This window comes from Taudactylus pleione, unplaced genomic scaffold (assembly GCF_031769625.1).
Source record: "Taudactylus pleione unplaced genomic scaffold, aTauple2 ptg000046l, whole genome shotgun sequence".
In the NCBI taxonomy this organism is placed as follows: Eukaryota; Metazoa; Chordata; class Amphibia; order Anura; family Myobatrachidae; genus Taudactylus; species Taudactylus pleione.
Genome location: NW_028284448.1, coordinates 2,991,800 through 3,006,559, shown reverse-complemented (window position 1 = coordinate 3,006,559; position 14,760 = coordinate 2,991,800). Strand labels below are relative to the sequence as shown.

The 14,760-nt window shown below is 43.1% G+C and overlaps 1 protein-coding gene across 1 annotated transcript in view; it reads right to left on the bottom strand.

Moving 5' to 3' along the window:
* The window catches only part of LIN28B (lin-28 RNA binding posttranscriptional regulator B), a 178,739-nt gene that overhangs the window by 100,051 nt on the left and 63,928 nt on the right, over positions 1-14,760 (bottom strand). The window contains exon 3 of the mRNA XM_088460505.1: positions 7,688-7,872. Coding sequence (XP_088316631.1) covers positions 7,688-7,872 — 185 coding nt within the window. The remainder of the gene's footprint in view (positions 1-7,687; positions 7,873-14,760) is intronic.

Here is a 14,760-nt window from a genome sequence, read left to right as displayed (position 1 = left end):
TGCTATGTGTAAAAGTTTGTAAAGTTGTCGATTCTCCCATCAAGTAAATTGCATTCTGATAATTAGCCACTAGAGCAGGGGTGGCCAACAAGCGACCCTCCAGCTACTTGAAGTTTTGGCATGCCCTGATTGCAAAGCTGTGGCAGAGCATGCGGGGAAGTGTAGTTCCACAGCAGTTGAAGGACCTCTCATTGCCCACTCCTGCGCTAGAGCACAGTCTTTGAAGCAAGGAAGAATAAATACTCCCAGTTCAGGGGACTAGTGCAACTTAAAGAATGCAGGGGAGCTTATTGGTGCAAATAAATTTGCAGTTTGCAGTATTCAGACATGAAAAAACAGCTTTAGCAGGTAGGAGTGGTAGCATTTGGATTGGATATAAAAACCGGGAAAAGCTCTCAATTTTTATCAGATCACATAGTATTAAATAAGACAGAGGTAGGAGTCACCAAGACTGATAAACAAGGCACGTTGGATCAGCCTTTGAAAATTGTCAAAATACAACAAGGAGGGGAGGGCCGGTATATCGAGAAACAAATCTATAATGGTGGACCGCACACATTGAAAGGAAAAAAAATCTCCCCAACCTAAATGCTACTCCTCAGTTTTGCAACTATTTATCAGGAAGCCTGAAATTTAATGGAAGTCTCGTAGAATGCGCATTGCATTACTGCAGGGATGGTTACATGAGGATTATGAAAATTCAATAACAGGTCATCTGTGAAGTTGGAGACCTTCAACTCGTGACTGCACACTAAAAGGGTTGGGTTCAAAGCAGGGATGGGCAATAAGCAGCCCTCCAGCTGTTGAACTACAAATCCCAGCATGCATTGCAAAATTTTTAGCATTGCAAAATAGCAAAATTGTGGCAGGGAATGCTGGGATGTGTAGTTTTACAACATCTGGGGGGCTGCTTATTGCCTACCCCTAGTTAAAGGATCTAATGCCAGGTTGAACAATAGGGACAATGGGCAGCCCTGTCTGGTGCCCTGATGAAATGAGAAGGTAGTAATATTTAAGGCAAAAAGGCTGCCAGAAGTTTAAGGAGCTCTGATACAAACATATGAACTCAGGGCAGCCATTCTAAAAGTGTAAAACTCTAAGCCTGTACAGGGGGATGCAGTCAAAATTCCGACAGCCAGGAAGCCGTCTGACTAAATCTCGGGATCTAAATCCCGACGTGGGACTAAAAAGCCAGGCAACCAGACGCCCATCTAGATCACGACGCCGGACTCTAGACAGACAGCTTCTCGAATGAAGGTAAGCCGAGCAGTTTTAGGGCTTAGCAGTGGGGGGTGGGGGACAGGGTTAGGGAACCCCCAGGAGGGGGGACTTGGGGTTAGGCTTAGAGCGCGGGGATGGGGGTTAGGTTTAGGCATCACCGAGGGGAGGTTAGGGTTAGGGGGGAAGTCGGACAGGGGAGGATTAAGGTACTTACCAGCCCCAGTTGGGATCCTGACTTTTCAGGCTTCCAGCATCGGTATTTAGTCCGCCGGCAATACATCCGGCGGCATTACATACAGATTCCAGATACCTGATCAAAAGCTTGTCGGCAGGGGCGTAGGTAGAAGTTTGTGGGCCCCATTGCACCATTTTGAATGTGTCCTTCTCCAATGCTTCTAGAGAGACATCTCTCTCTACAGTAGTTGTTCATATTATGCCCCATAGTAGAGCCCTAAATTATTTTATGCCCCATAGATGTGCTCTAGTTCACATTATGCCACACAATGCCATCAGTTCACATTATGCCACATTGTACTCCTCCAATGCTCACAATATGCCAGATGGTAGCGCTGCCAGTACACATTATGCCACACAGTGCCTCCTGTTTACATTATGGAACACAAAAGGGCAGGGACCAACCAGTTCCTACCTTATGGGCTTACTTCCCAATGCAGGGCATTCCAGTTTGAGTGGAGATCTTCTTAATTCAGGCACTTTGTCCCTTTCTGGGACAGACCTAATCTCTGAGCTCAATTCCCACCCGTAGATTCACAAAAGCTGTAAACAAGGAGAAGCCTACCCTCCAAAAGTACAGGGCTCACTGATTAACTCAACTGTCTCTGAGCATGAAACAGGACTGTGGGAGATGGTTCACATCAGTGTGGAGCTATAGTGAGAGGGAGAGACAGAGATCACTATTGATGAGTGCCCCTTTTCAGTCCCGGCCAATGGGAAGGACAATTTCTTAGAAGGCAATTTCGGGAACTTGGTAGACAACTATAAGAGCTGGGTCCAGAGCTCTCTGGGCCCCATGGCAATGGCACTTATTACACCCTCTATAGCTACACCCATGCTTGTCAGCATCACAACTTCTCACCAGATCATTCTGACCTTGTGAAAAATGCAATTGAGTCATATCCGCTACAACTAATCGGACATTGCGCATGGGTGGCTGGCCTGCTTCTTCCAAGGCTGGAAGAAGCAATTGTGGGTCCCCTCTTTCAAATGATGAGCTCCCTTAACACTTATTATGTGTTGATTACCAGGCATCATCACCCCACACTACATAGATGCAGGACGACAATAGATGTGTCCTAACTCCCATATACTGTATTAGCGTTCCCACTAGACTGTTTCAGCAGGGCGCCGCGCCCTGCCCCATTTCTGAAGAGCGGAAAGCACCCTGCCCTTCAGCGCGGCGCCCCGCTGAAACAGCCTGCAGGTTCTAACCTCTCCCATGTCCTGCGGGTTGGAAAAACGGCTGTGCAGCGGTCACCGCCCTCTTTTCCTTGACCACGCCCCCTTTTGGGTAAGCACGCCGTGCCTAGTCTCTAGGTCTGGCACCCTGCCTGCCGCCGGACCTAGAGTGAACACTACTGTATGGTCAAAACACATGTGAGGGCACCAGTCATTTGAAAAAAAGGGGGGTTCCCATCTTACCCTGGACTACAGAAAACATACATTTCCCACAGATGGGCACTACATGTTCCCTATTACCTATATAATGGCACCAACACAGACAAGGTCACCTTACATTTTCCTTAGATATGGGAGGAGGCCCTATATCCTCCATAGTGGTTTGAATACATTTTTGTTTGAAACAGCGGAGTCCCCTCTTTCAAACGTTGTGCCACTTAAAACTGTACACACAAAAATAATTTTCACAAAATGGGTGGGATTTCGGAATCCAAATATGCCCCATCTCCAAAAAAGGGGTTCCCACATTTAACGGGGTAGGCATTGTTGGGCTACCATATTATTCCAATACAGCTTAAGCATTTAAATCTCAAGTGAAGACTTTGGCCCTCATTCAGAGCCGTACGCTCTGAGCAGAGCGCACGCTCTGAATGAGGGCCGGGCTCCATTTTCATGGAGCGTCCTCCTGGACGCTCGTATAGCTGTGGGTCACCACCCACAGGCTATACGAGCGTGCATTGTGATGGTCGCGATGGTCGAGACCATCGAATTTGCGAGCCGGAGCCTGCGGTTGAGGTTTTCAACCGCAAGCTCCGGAGTGATTTTGGCTCTATCAGAGCCAAAATCACTCCCACTGACATCACTAGTGATGTCAGTGGGCCGGCTTCTGACGGGAGGCGTTCCCTTAGGAACGCCCCCGTCAGGAAGGCACGCCCACCAAAGGGGGCGTGCTGTCAATCAACATTGACAGCACGCCCCCTTTGATCGGACACAACGAGCGAAGGACTTTCCTTCGCTCGTCGCGTCTGGCGCATGCGCACGACGGAGCTCCCTCCGTCGTGCGCATGCTCAGTCCATAACATCGACCCACTTGCGAGCGGACAGCCGCTCGCGAGTGGGTCTGAATCAGGCCCTTTGTTCCTCTACACAAAATACTGCTCTTTGCAATTTTAGACAGGTGGACAAAATTATTTATATGTGGGATTTATTTTAAAATAATAGAAAAAAAAAGGTTGACACTTAGTGCTCAATCCAGTTAGCCAAGAAGAAGGGGCAAGTTGCCAGTGCAACAGCATAAAAACGCCAGCAACGGCACTGCAATTCGCCCCCCTTTTGGCACAGTCTCACTCTGGACTCGCATATTTTTGTAAGCCGCCCTAAAAATCTGTTGGTCTGTCATCCAAATGGGGGTGTAAGGTAAAAGGAGCAATGTGCTGCCATTACCGTAGTTTCCACACTGTTCGATATGCATTTTGCGGGTTTCGCTTTTGATTGAATTGACCCTTAAGAGTGATGCAGACAACCCTCCCATAATGGAAGAATTACATTTATTAAAACCATACTTTTTAACATTCTGGGGAGTACGGTGTGACAATTTATTTATTTTTTTTAAATCTTTTGTTGCATGTCAGAACATCTTGTTTTGTATGCAATATAGAAGAAAAGTGAGGGGGTGGGCTAGAGAAGGATATTCTTTTCTTGAGTATGTGAGTACAAAAATTGTATTTTACTTAAGCGTGTAAGGATCTGTTGGAGAGGAGATGAGGTTGATATGTTTGCTTTAAAAGTAAAATCATACTTGCTGACATTCTGCCTGTCCCAGTGGTTGGAGACGTGGTGCGGTCAAGTGGGAAGTGAGCTGATAGTCTTCCCACCCTCCCATATAACCTAATTTCCCACTATTTCTTTATCAATAGATGGCATATCTATCTCATCTAGTCCCAAAGTGCGTTGTCTTTGAGTCATCCTGGACTCTTCCCACTCCTTCAAACCACATATTTAGAACCTCTCAGTCCTGTCATTTCCATCTCAAGAAGATTTCCAAGATCAGACCCTTTCTCACCCAGGATGCCACCAAAACCCTCATACATTCACTGGTCATCTCCAGATTGGACTACTGTAACCTCCTCCTAACTGACCTCCCCAAATCCCTTCTTTCTCTTCTCCAGTCTGTGCTCAATGCTGCTGCTCGGCTCATCTTCCTCTCCAAACGTTTTACATCTCCCTCCCCTCTTCTACAAGCCCTCCACTGGCTTCCCTTCCCTTTCAGAACCCAATTCAAGGTTCTTGCAGTCACTTACAAAGCCCACACCCATTCCTCTCCCATTTACATCTCTGATCTCATCTCCCTTCACTCTTTGTCCGCCCTCTTCTTTCACTTAATACTCGCCACCTTTCATGCCAATTGATTACTTCCTCCCACTCCCGCCACCAAGATTTTGCCCGCACTGCTCCCCACCTTTGGAACTCCCTTCCTCTCCCCATCAGACTCTGCACCTCTTTACAATCATTCAAACAAGCGCTTAAGACCCACTACTTCATTAAAGCCTTCCAGCTCTCATCCTATCTTGCTGCTACATCTTCCTTCCTCCCAGCCTACTCCATCTGTGTCACTCCTGTTTGTCTGCCCCTCCCTTAAAGAATGTAAGCTCTTCAAGCAGGGCCCTCTACCCTCTTGTGCTTCTCCCTACTGTAATTTCATTTATGTCTTACTCCCCACTAGGGCAACTAACACTTGGCTGCTTATGTGGGTGTAAAGGTCGTAAATAGAACAATGTTTATTATCCATGTCCGTGTCCTGCTTTGTATTGTTTTGTAAGTCGCTGGTTACTTATTTGTTTATGTACTTTGTAAAGCACTGCGGAACACTTGTGGCGCCATATAAATAAATGATAATTATAATAAATAATGATAGTGTGATCGTATCATTATGACTCCGACCCCCGCTATACAATGCTGTGTTCATCTGCATTGTAAAGCACGGGGGCAGAGGTCCACGTTATGACAATACTAAAGTGGATGATAGCCGATGGTTGCGAGGGCGCTCCAGGAGGCTTGCCTGCTCTTCCTGGTTTCTGGGAAAGCCACCCAAGACTCAGGAGCCTCCTGGACGTTCCAGAACAATTAGCCAATTGACCAGATATCCCAAAGCGAGCTTGAATCATTATTGAGGATGTTTGTAAGAAGATGGCTAATATCGGTCCGTGTGCATTTATACAGAATCCAACCACTTATCTGAATGTCAGGAGTTAACACTATTTAGCCAGCAAAATATTGTCAAACTGTAAACGGATTCTGTTGCTGGCCCTGGATTGTGACAAACACAAGTCCGGGGTTTCTGCAGGGTAGTGCAAACACTCCCTCACCTTGTGCGAAAAAATTAATTAAATACATAAAGTCACACACTTTCCAATATCAGTTTATTACTTTCATTAGGCTCAATAAAATGCAGCATAAAAAGGCTTTTCACAAAATTTGATATGTAAAAAACTTTAACATGCCTTAGGGTAAAAAAAGTAGTGACGATATAAAAATAGGAAACTGCAAAAGAAGTAGGATTTAAAAGTGTTACTACTTGACAGTGTATGTTCTCTTTTAGAATCTATAGTAAACTAGATCATTCTTCAATGTACATTTAATTTGCATACAATGTAAAAAATAAATAAAAACAAATTAATTTAGGAACAGCAAAACTTTTTTTTTTTTTTTTTTAACCTGCAAGCAGTTAGGCTTAACTCCTTCACTTTTAGGGGCAAGTATATTTATTCCATAACTGGAAATGGCTACTGGTACCATTTATTTTAGAAGACCGATATGACAAAACCTTATCCAAATTTAAGCAGATGCATGAAAGTTTTTTTTCCCACTCTGCAACTTTGGTTTCTTTAGAACTCAAAAAACTGCAATTATTTTGGGGGGAAAACAAAAATAGGTTTGACGTGTGTGAGCACTGCAGAGATAAATTACAAACATTGATGCTGGAATAAGACCAGCCCAAAAATAGTCAACATAAATAATAAAAAGAGTTTAACTACATACATCAAGATCAGGAAAATGATAGGATTGTCCAAATAATTCATATCTCATTTTCATGCTAGGGGGTGGGGCGGGTGTTGCTTACCCTGACCTCCGGTTGTCTTGTGTCCCCAGACAGTCTTGAGTGGAGGACTCCCCTTCACCCTAGTGAATATTTTACCAATTGGGTAGAGGCTTGTGACTACTTACTACAATCCATTAAAAGGTTGTTAGCATATAGCCAGCCTTCCCTTGGTGATCCCACAAGGAAGAAAGGACTTTGTTTTAAAAACCATGAAAAACTTTGTAGCTGGTCAGACCAAAGAAATCAATCAATTATTTAAGGTTTGTCTGAGTTTCTACGGCACCAGAATTACACAAACATGGGTGTGACTTTTTTTTTGATTCATAGTGAATTCCAATTAATAATGCTCTGTTTTAATTATCTTAATGGATTTGCAAGTTAGATAGCTAGGTTATTAAAACACTACATTACCAGACTGAATGGGATTGTTTGTTCTTAAACTAGGGTTATAATAAAATGAGCTTGTATCTGGAGAACAGACAGAGAGGATTTGAAAACTACCTAAAGGAGTATCAAATCTTAACAAATCTTAGTGCCGACACTGTTGGCATATATACACATTCGGTGATTTAGATTGATCAGGTGGGTTTGTTTTGATTAACATTTTGCCAAACATGTCAAGCAGGTTAAGGAGAGTAATGTTAATTACTATGGTGTTTAGCCCCCAAAAAATCTGAGCACCAAGTCTACATTCAGAACTGTTTTTATAACTACTACTACACAAGTGCATGATAGCAGTTAATCATTTCTTGTGTTACAGTGATAGTTTCTTATAGAAAGCTGGATGTCACTAGGGAACTTTGGAATGTTGCATTTTTCTGAATGGAGAAACAGCTATGTAAATTTCCCTGTGAATTTAGCCTTTTGCAGAAAACAAATCCCCTCTCTCGGATTTAAACCCGCATCATGGTTTGTTCCAAAAAGTGCTTAAAGGGAAATAAATATACTTACCTATCTCCTTTTGGTTTTCTTTTTTGAACAATTTTTCCCTTGGGTCTTCTTTCACTTCCTATACAGGGATTCCCACCTGGGCCCGTTACCCGTAATGACTCAAGGCCTTTGGAAGATTTCTTAAAGGTAAACTCTACTGGTTCGCCTTCTTTCAGACTTCTAAAACCTTCCATATAAAGTTTGCTCTGTAACAAATGAAAAAAATATATCCATAAAGATGACGTGTACGAGAATATTGATAAAAAGATACAGAATTTACTTAGACACTGGGAAATTCCAACCAGATTGTTGTCCATAACTAGTTTATGCTTTGTGAAAGAAACAGAATGGAAAACAAATAAATAAGGGGACTCAATTGTTCCTTAGGTGCATTTCGAATAAAGCAACTATAATTTCACACTTTCATTCTTCTTTGTTATTTATTAACAAAGATTAATTACAATGAAATAAGCAGAGTTCTGTTTCACAGGTGTGAGGTCTTAATGACATTTAAGTATTTTTATTAAAGAATTTAATTTATGAAATTAAATGTTAACTATAGACATTAATTTGTTGCAAAAGATTTGCCATTGAAGACTTTTGATTTTCCAAATATATATACATGTTTAATTGGTCAGTACGAAGCAGGAAGGATTTAGTCATGGTTATGTAGCAGTGTCCCTGACTGGAGAAAGAAAATGGCATTCGCAATAAATTATGTAATGTAGTTGTATAAAGAAACACAAATTATTTCTTTTTATCTTTCTATTTTAAATAAGTATATCATCCAACATGCATGCAGAGCTTCTACTAGAAAAAAAAAAAACACACTTGTGAAAAAGCGGCCATATTTACCAATGAAATGTTTCACTACATGAACAACTTAATACCAATAGCCACATGTTTCTGGTTGAAATTTTTTTATTTTTTATGAAATGTCTGTTTGCTGTAGTTCTTAACCATTTAAGTACTAATAATGAAAACCTTACATTGTCAAAAAAGCAAGGCCAGAAAAGCCAAGGAAGTTGTATGCACATTGTTGACACTGATCTGGCAGATCGACTGATAAAGCTGGCTGGTGTATTTAGCTGCGTTGCAACAGATATTTGTTTAAATTGAATATTTGCAACTGGACCCTGAAATACACCTGCAGCCTTTGTTTACATTGTTCTCGTCTATATCCCCATTTCATTGATCCTGAAAAGGACCCCACGGTTTGCTAACATGCATGCAAACAGTGGCGTAACTACCGTGGGTGCAAGGGGTGCTGCTGCTATGGTGTCTCTGTGGCCCGCCACTCCCCCTGCACCAAGTTAGGCACACAAGGTGGGCCGGTCCAATCAGGGACGCCGATGGGGGCCCGGGTGTCAGCGGTGTTGATTTAGTTACATCTGGCACAGACAGGCAGACATGGAGAGGCAGTGCCGCCGGTCGTGAGGTAATTAGAGCTCACGGTCCGGCTGCCAATCAGCAGTGGTGGCTCCTGATTAGCTGCTGGTCAGCGAGCTCGTATTCGCTCGCGACCGGCACCAGATTCAAATTCTGCCAGCGCAGTCTGTCCATGTCTGCTACTGCCTGCTGGTGCGCCAACTGTAAATAGTTGGCGGCCCGGCACCAAATCCACACCTGCTGGCTGCGGATGGGACACAGAAGGCAGCAAGAGGCTGCTGGAGGGACACGAGGAGGAGAGTTGCTGGAGGGGGGGGCATTACTGTGTGGCATATTGTGTAAGGGGCACTACTGTGTAGTGTATGGGGCATTACTGTGTGGCATAATGTATAAGGGGCACTACTACTGCATTGCATAATATGTATAAAGGTACTACTGTGTGGCATAACATCATCTGGCACTGTGTGGGGGCAAATGTATATGTTTTACCTCTGGGAGGAGCACTTTTAAGATCTTGCTATGAGGCCCCCAAAGTTCTAGTCACACCCTTGCATGAAAGGACTTAAGAGGCCTATCCATTACACGACTTTTTGAGCGATCCGACCAAAACCAGGAGGTTTTGGTCGCATTGTTCACAAAGTCGTGTAATGGATAGCCGGCAAGGACCAGCGATGCACGTGCAGGCTGGGTCCTTGCCGACCCAGACTATCTGCCGAACATGCTGGTCAGCCTGATGACGCTCGTCAGGTTCCACATGTTAGCAGATAGGGAGGTCGGTCTCCTGCACTGAATGACGTTCAGTGAACGCCGTTCAGTGTGGGCACCACACCCGGCGACCTGAAGGACTGAACGCCAGACGTTCAGTTTTTCAGGTCGCGTAATGGGTAGGCCCCTTAACTCTAGATTTAATATGAACTTCCATGAGTCAGAAAGCTTGACACTTGCTCACACTAATGTTAAAAGGATACTTTTGTAGCTTTCACACAGTTTTTTTCTACAGACTGCCAATTTCCACAGGAGCCAGCCCTGGAACATTTTTAGGGATTGTGTGACAGTGGGGTAGATCTATGAATCTGTGAAAAGGGTGCAGAAGTGTGCCAGTGAAGTAGTTGCCCATGGCAACCAAAAAGCTTTGAAGTTAAATTTTTCAAGTACAGTCTATAAAATAAGAGGTAGGAGCTGATTGGTTGCCATGGGTAACTTCTCAACTCTTTTTACTGCTTCATACATCTATCCCAGTGTGCGGCCCTGACTAATTTAAACCTAGGCAAATTCCTAGTCCTGGTCAAACTACACCACCCTGCCAAATTTGGTGGAGCTAGTCCAAAACTCTGGCCATGCATAAAGGACAAATGGACAGACACACTTTCTCGTTTATTGTATAGATTATTACTGTATTTGTTATTATTGGAATTTTTTTACCGAAGATTGTAAGAATGGTACATTAAGATCAGAGAGAAGCATCTGGGTTTTATTCAGTTATGTTCGGATCTCAAAAACGACATATTGTCTATCTGGCTCTCACGTGTTTTTGATAGCAAATAATATAAATCCGAAAATGTACTAATTTGGCAAAAAGAATGGTCAAACCCAGAACCACTCATCTCTAATTAAGATATAACGCCTGGAATCCATACAGTGCAGCCTAGGAATATCAGATGACCGGGTATTTCTTAAGGTAGGTACACATATACAGATTTATCTGCAGATTGAGTGATCCGCAGATATATCTGCAGATGGTCGTTCATACACACTGAACGGCCATCATCTGTGTCTGGCTGCGGGTCCCGGCGGCCCCCCCGGCCGCCGGGACCCGCAGCCAGACACAGATGAAGTCGGGGACGTGGGCGGGGGGCGTGGGCGGGGGACGTGGGCGAATCCCGCCCCCCTCCCCGCGGCTGCCGCTTTGTGTATACGGGCGTTCTGCAGACCGCCCATACACACCTGCCGATAGACAGATATGTCTGCAGACACACCTGTCCATCGGCTGAGCAGCACAGCCAACGCGATATGCCGGTGAACGTCGACGTTCACCTACATCTCGCGGGTACACGAAAAAAAAAAAATATAACAGCGCTGTGGGCCACCTGCAACTGAATTGATATTAAATGGATACAATAATAATCAGTTATATCAGATGAATTGTTACCTTTTATTTGCTAAATTGTATAATACACATATAAACAACATACATCATTGGCCAATGAGACACTACTAAAAAAATATGCATTTTAAAATAATCAACAATGATACTGTAACAATATCCTGAGTTAGACAGCACAGAGACTAAATATCAAATACCAGCTGGTAACTGATCCCTGGTAGTACTGATGATCAGCTGTACAGACTCGTGCTGAATATCTCATATAAAATCCGAGTAAAAAGATGAAAATAAAAGGGAGCTCACTCGATTCAATATTCCTTTTTATATATCAATCTCCCGATTAGACAAACACTGTCCAGATCTCTCCGTGACCCGCACGGAAAATTTCAAGGTTGCTCCATATATTGGTAAAATGTGAACTCTTACCACCAGCCTCCTGGTCCTACGGCCGTCTAGCAGGGACCTCTCACTCAAACTCAGTCCCGGCTTGTGGCACCCGGTAATCACCCACTTGTGGGTGGTGACCTGTGTGGTACCTTTATTGTCCCACAGTGGTGGGAGACAATTCCCCAATTCCACTGGCTCTATTTGTAGCGGTCACTCTCCACGCTGCGGCTCACCCGATGCCTCTCAGTGATGCACGGCCTCTCCGCACGGTATCCGGAGATGTCCGCGACGCCCGGCAGAGGCACGACTGTACGTCCTAACAGGAAACAGACCTCCGACTTGACCGGCTCTGTCTGCAGCGTTCACTCTCCACGTCACGGCTCGCCTGGTAATTACCAGTAATATGCGGCCTCTCCACGTGGTATTCCGGGGATATATGTAATTCTCAACCGAGGTGTATTAATGTGTCCTAATCGGCTTAAAGTGTCTCAGCCTCTCCGTTATTTCAGGACTGGCAATGATGGCAGAATGGTTATCCAAATAGTTGTAGAAAGTCCTGCTGGACAAAGAATGTCTCAATAACCGCTGATGTAAACGCTGATGTAAAACCCTGGGGGTACACACTGGACGTCAGGCAGCAGATATATTGGCCGATCAATTGATCTGCCAATAGATCTGTCAGTGTTGTACCCAGCCTTACTCGCTAATGTCCTTGGGCTGAATTGGGGCGGGAACTGAAGTGGATATTTAACAGATGGTATCACCTCAAGCTACTGATACTGTATGCATGCTAATATTATATATACAGTCAGGTGCATAAATATTGGGACATTGACAGAATTTTCATATTTTGGCCTCTATTCACCACCACAATGGCTTTGAAATGAAACAAACAAGATGTGCTTTACCTGCATACTTTCAGATTTAATTTGAGGGTAATTACATCCAAATCAGGTGAACGGTGTAGGAATTACAACGGTTTCTATATGTGCCTCCCATTTTTTAAGGGGCCAAAAGTAATGGGACTATCAACTCAAAAGCTATTTCATGGACAGGTGTGGGCTATTCCCTCATTATTTCATTATCAATTAAGCAGGTAAAAGGTCTGCAGTTGATTCTAGGTGTGACATTTGCATTTCGAATCAGTTGCTGTCGACTCTCAATATGAGATCCAAAGAGCTGTCACTATTAGTGAAGCAAGCCATCATTAGGCTGAAAAATCAAAACAAACCCATCAGAGAGATAGCAAAAACATTAGGTATGGCCAAATCAACTCTTTGGAACATTCTTAAAAAGAAAGAATGCACCGGAGAGCTCAGCAACACCAAAAGACCCGGAAGACTACGGAAAACAACTGTAGTGGATGACAGAAGAATTATTTCCCTGGTGAAGAAAAACCCCTCCCACAACAGTTGGCCAAATCAAGAACACTCTCCAGGAGGTAGGTGTATATGTGGCAAAGTCAACAATCAAGAGAAGACTTCACAAGAGTGAATATAGAGGGTTCACCACAAGATGTAAACCGTTGGTGAGCCTCAAAAACAGGAAGACCAGATTAGAGTTTGCCAAACAACATCTAAAAAAGCCATTACAGTTTTGGAACAACATCCTATGGACAGATGAGACAAAGATCAACTTGTACCAGAGTGATGGGAAGAGAAGAGTATGGAGAAGGAAAGGAACTGCTCATGATCCAAAACATACCACCTCATCAGTGAAGCATGGTGGTGGTAGTGTCATGGCGGGGGCATGTATGGCTGCCAGTGGAACTGGTTCCCTTGTATTTATTGATGTGACTGTTGACAAAAGCAGCAGAATGAATTCTGAAGTATTTCGGGCAATATTATATGCTCCTATTCAGTCAAATGCTTCAGAACTCATTGGACGGCGCTTCACAGTGCAGATGGACAATGACCCGAAGCATACTGCAAAAGCAACCAAAGTGTTTTTTAAGGCTAAAAAGTGGAATGTTATGCAATGGCCAAGTCAATCCCATGACTTGAATCCGATTGAGCATGCATTTCACTTGATGAAGACAAAACTGAAGGGAAAATGCCCCAAGAACAAGCAGGAACTGAAGACATTTGCAGTAGAGGCCTGGCAGAGCATCACCAGCGATAAAACCCAGCGTCTGGTGATGTCTATGCGTTCCAGACTTCAGGATGTAATTGCCTGCAAAGGATTTGCAACAAAGTATTAAAAAATGCAAGTTAGATTTAGGATTGTTTAGTTTAACCCATTACTTTTGGCCCCTTAATAAGTGGGAGGCACATATAGAAACAGTTTTAATTCCTACACCGTTCACCTGATTTGGATGTAATTACCGTCAAATTAAATCTGAAAGTCTGCAGTTAATGCACATCTTGTTTGTTTCATTTCAAAGCCATTGTGGTAGTGAACAGAGGCCAAAATATTAAAATTCTGTCAATGTCCCAATATTTATGCACCTGACTGTATATATTATTTATTATACACACACACATACACACACACACGTCAGCGTGACCCAGTAATGTGGCATAAATAAGTTTAGCTTATCCTGTCCCGATATGAGAACTAAGCTTTTCTGGTAATAAAAAGGGGTTATATGAATGAAACCATTCCGGTTTATGAAGCAGTGTTAAAAAATTACGTCATCTTGCGACTAACCATCTGTAAAATGTGATACAGTTTACATACAATTTATACCATGTAACGTGTATTTTTTTTAAATGTGCAAATACAATGTAATAATGAGCAGCAATTAGAGACAAATGGTCTCAGCTGTGTGTGATAGACGCACTGTATTGATTGGCTAGTCGGTCTTATTTAAGTGTGTGACACAGCATGCTAGGCCAGCCCTCTCACAAAGTCATATATGATGAAATGAGTAGGATCATGGTCTGAGCACACACGGAAGGCATGATATCAAGATCCATCAGTACTCCCGAAACATCAAGCCTGGACTTTCTATCTAGTTATCAGTTTGACTGATATGCTGATGATCATCTATAATGTGGCACATGTTTTTAGTGACAATTTTTGCATGAAATCAAAGCATTATCGGATGAGGTGGCATCCCTTTTACTCCTTTAATCCAATATATATATATATATATATATATATATATATATATATATATATGTATATATCTCATTCTCAGAGTTATATACTTTATAAACAATTGAATTTCATAATTTACACATTTAGTATGTTTGCAAGAAATAGTTTCTTT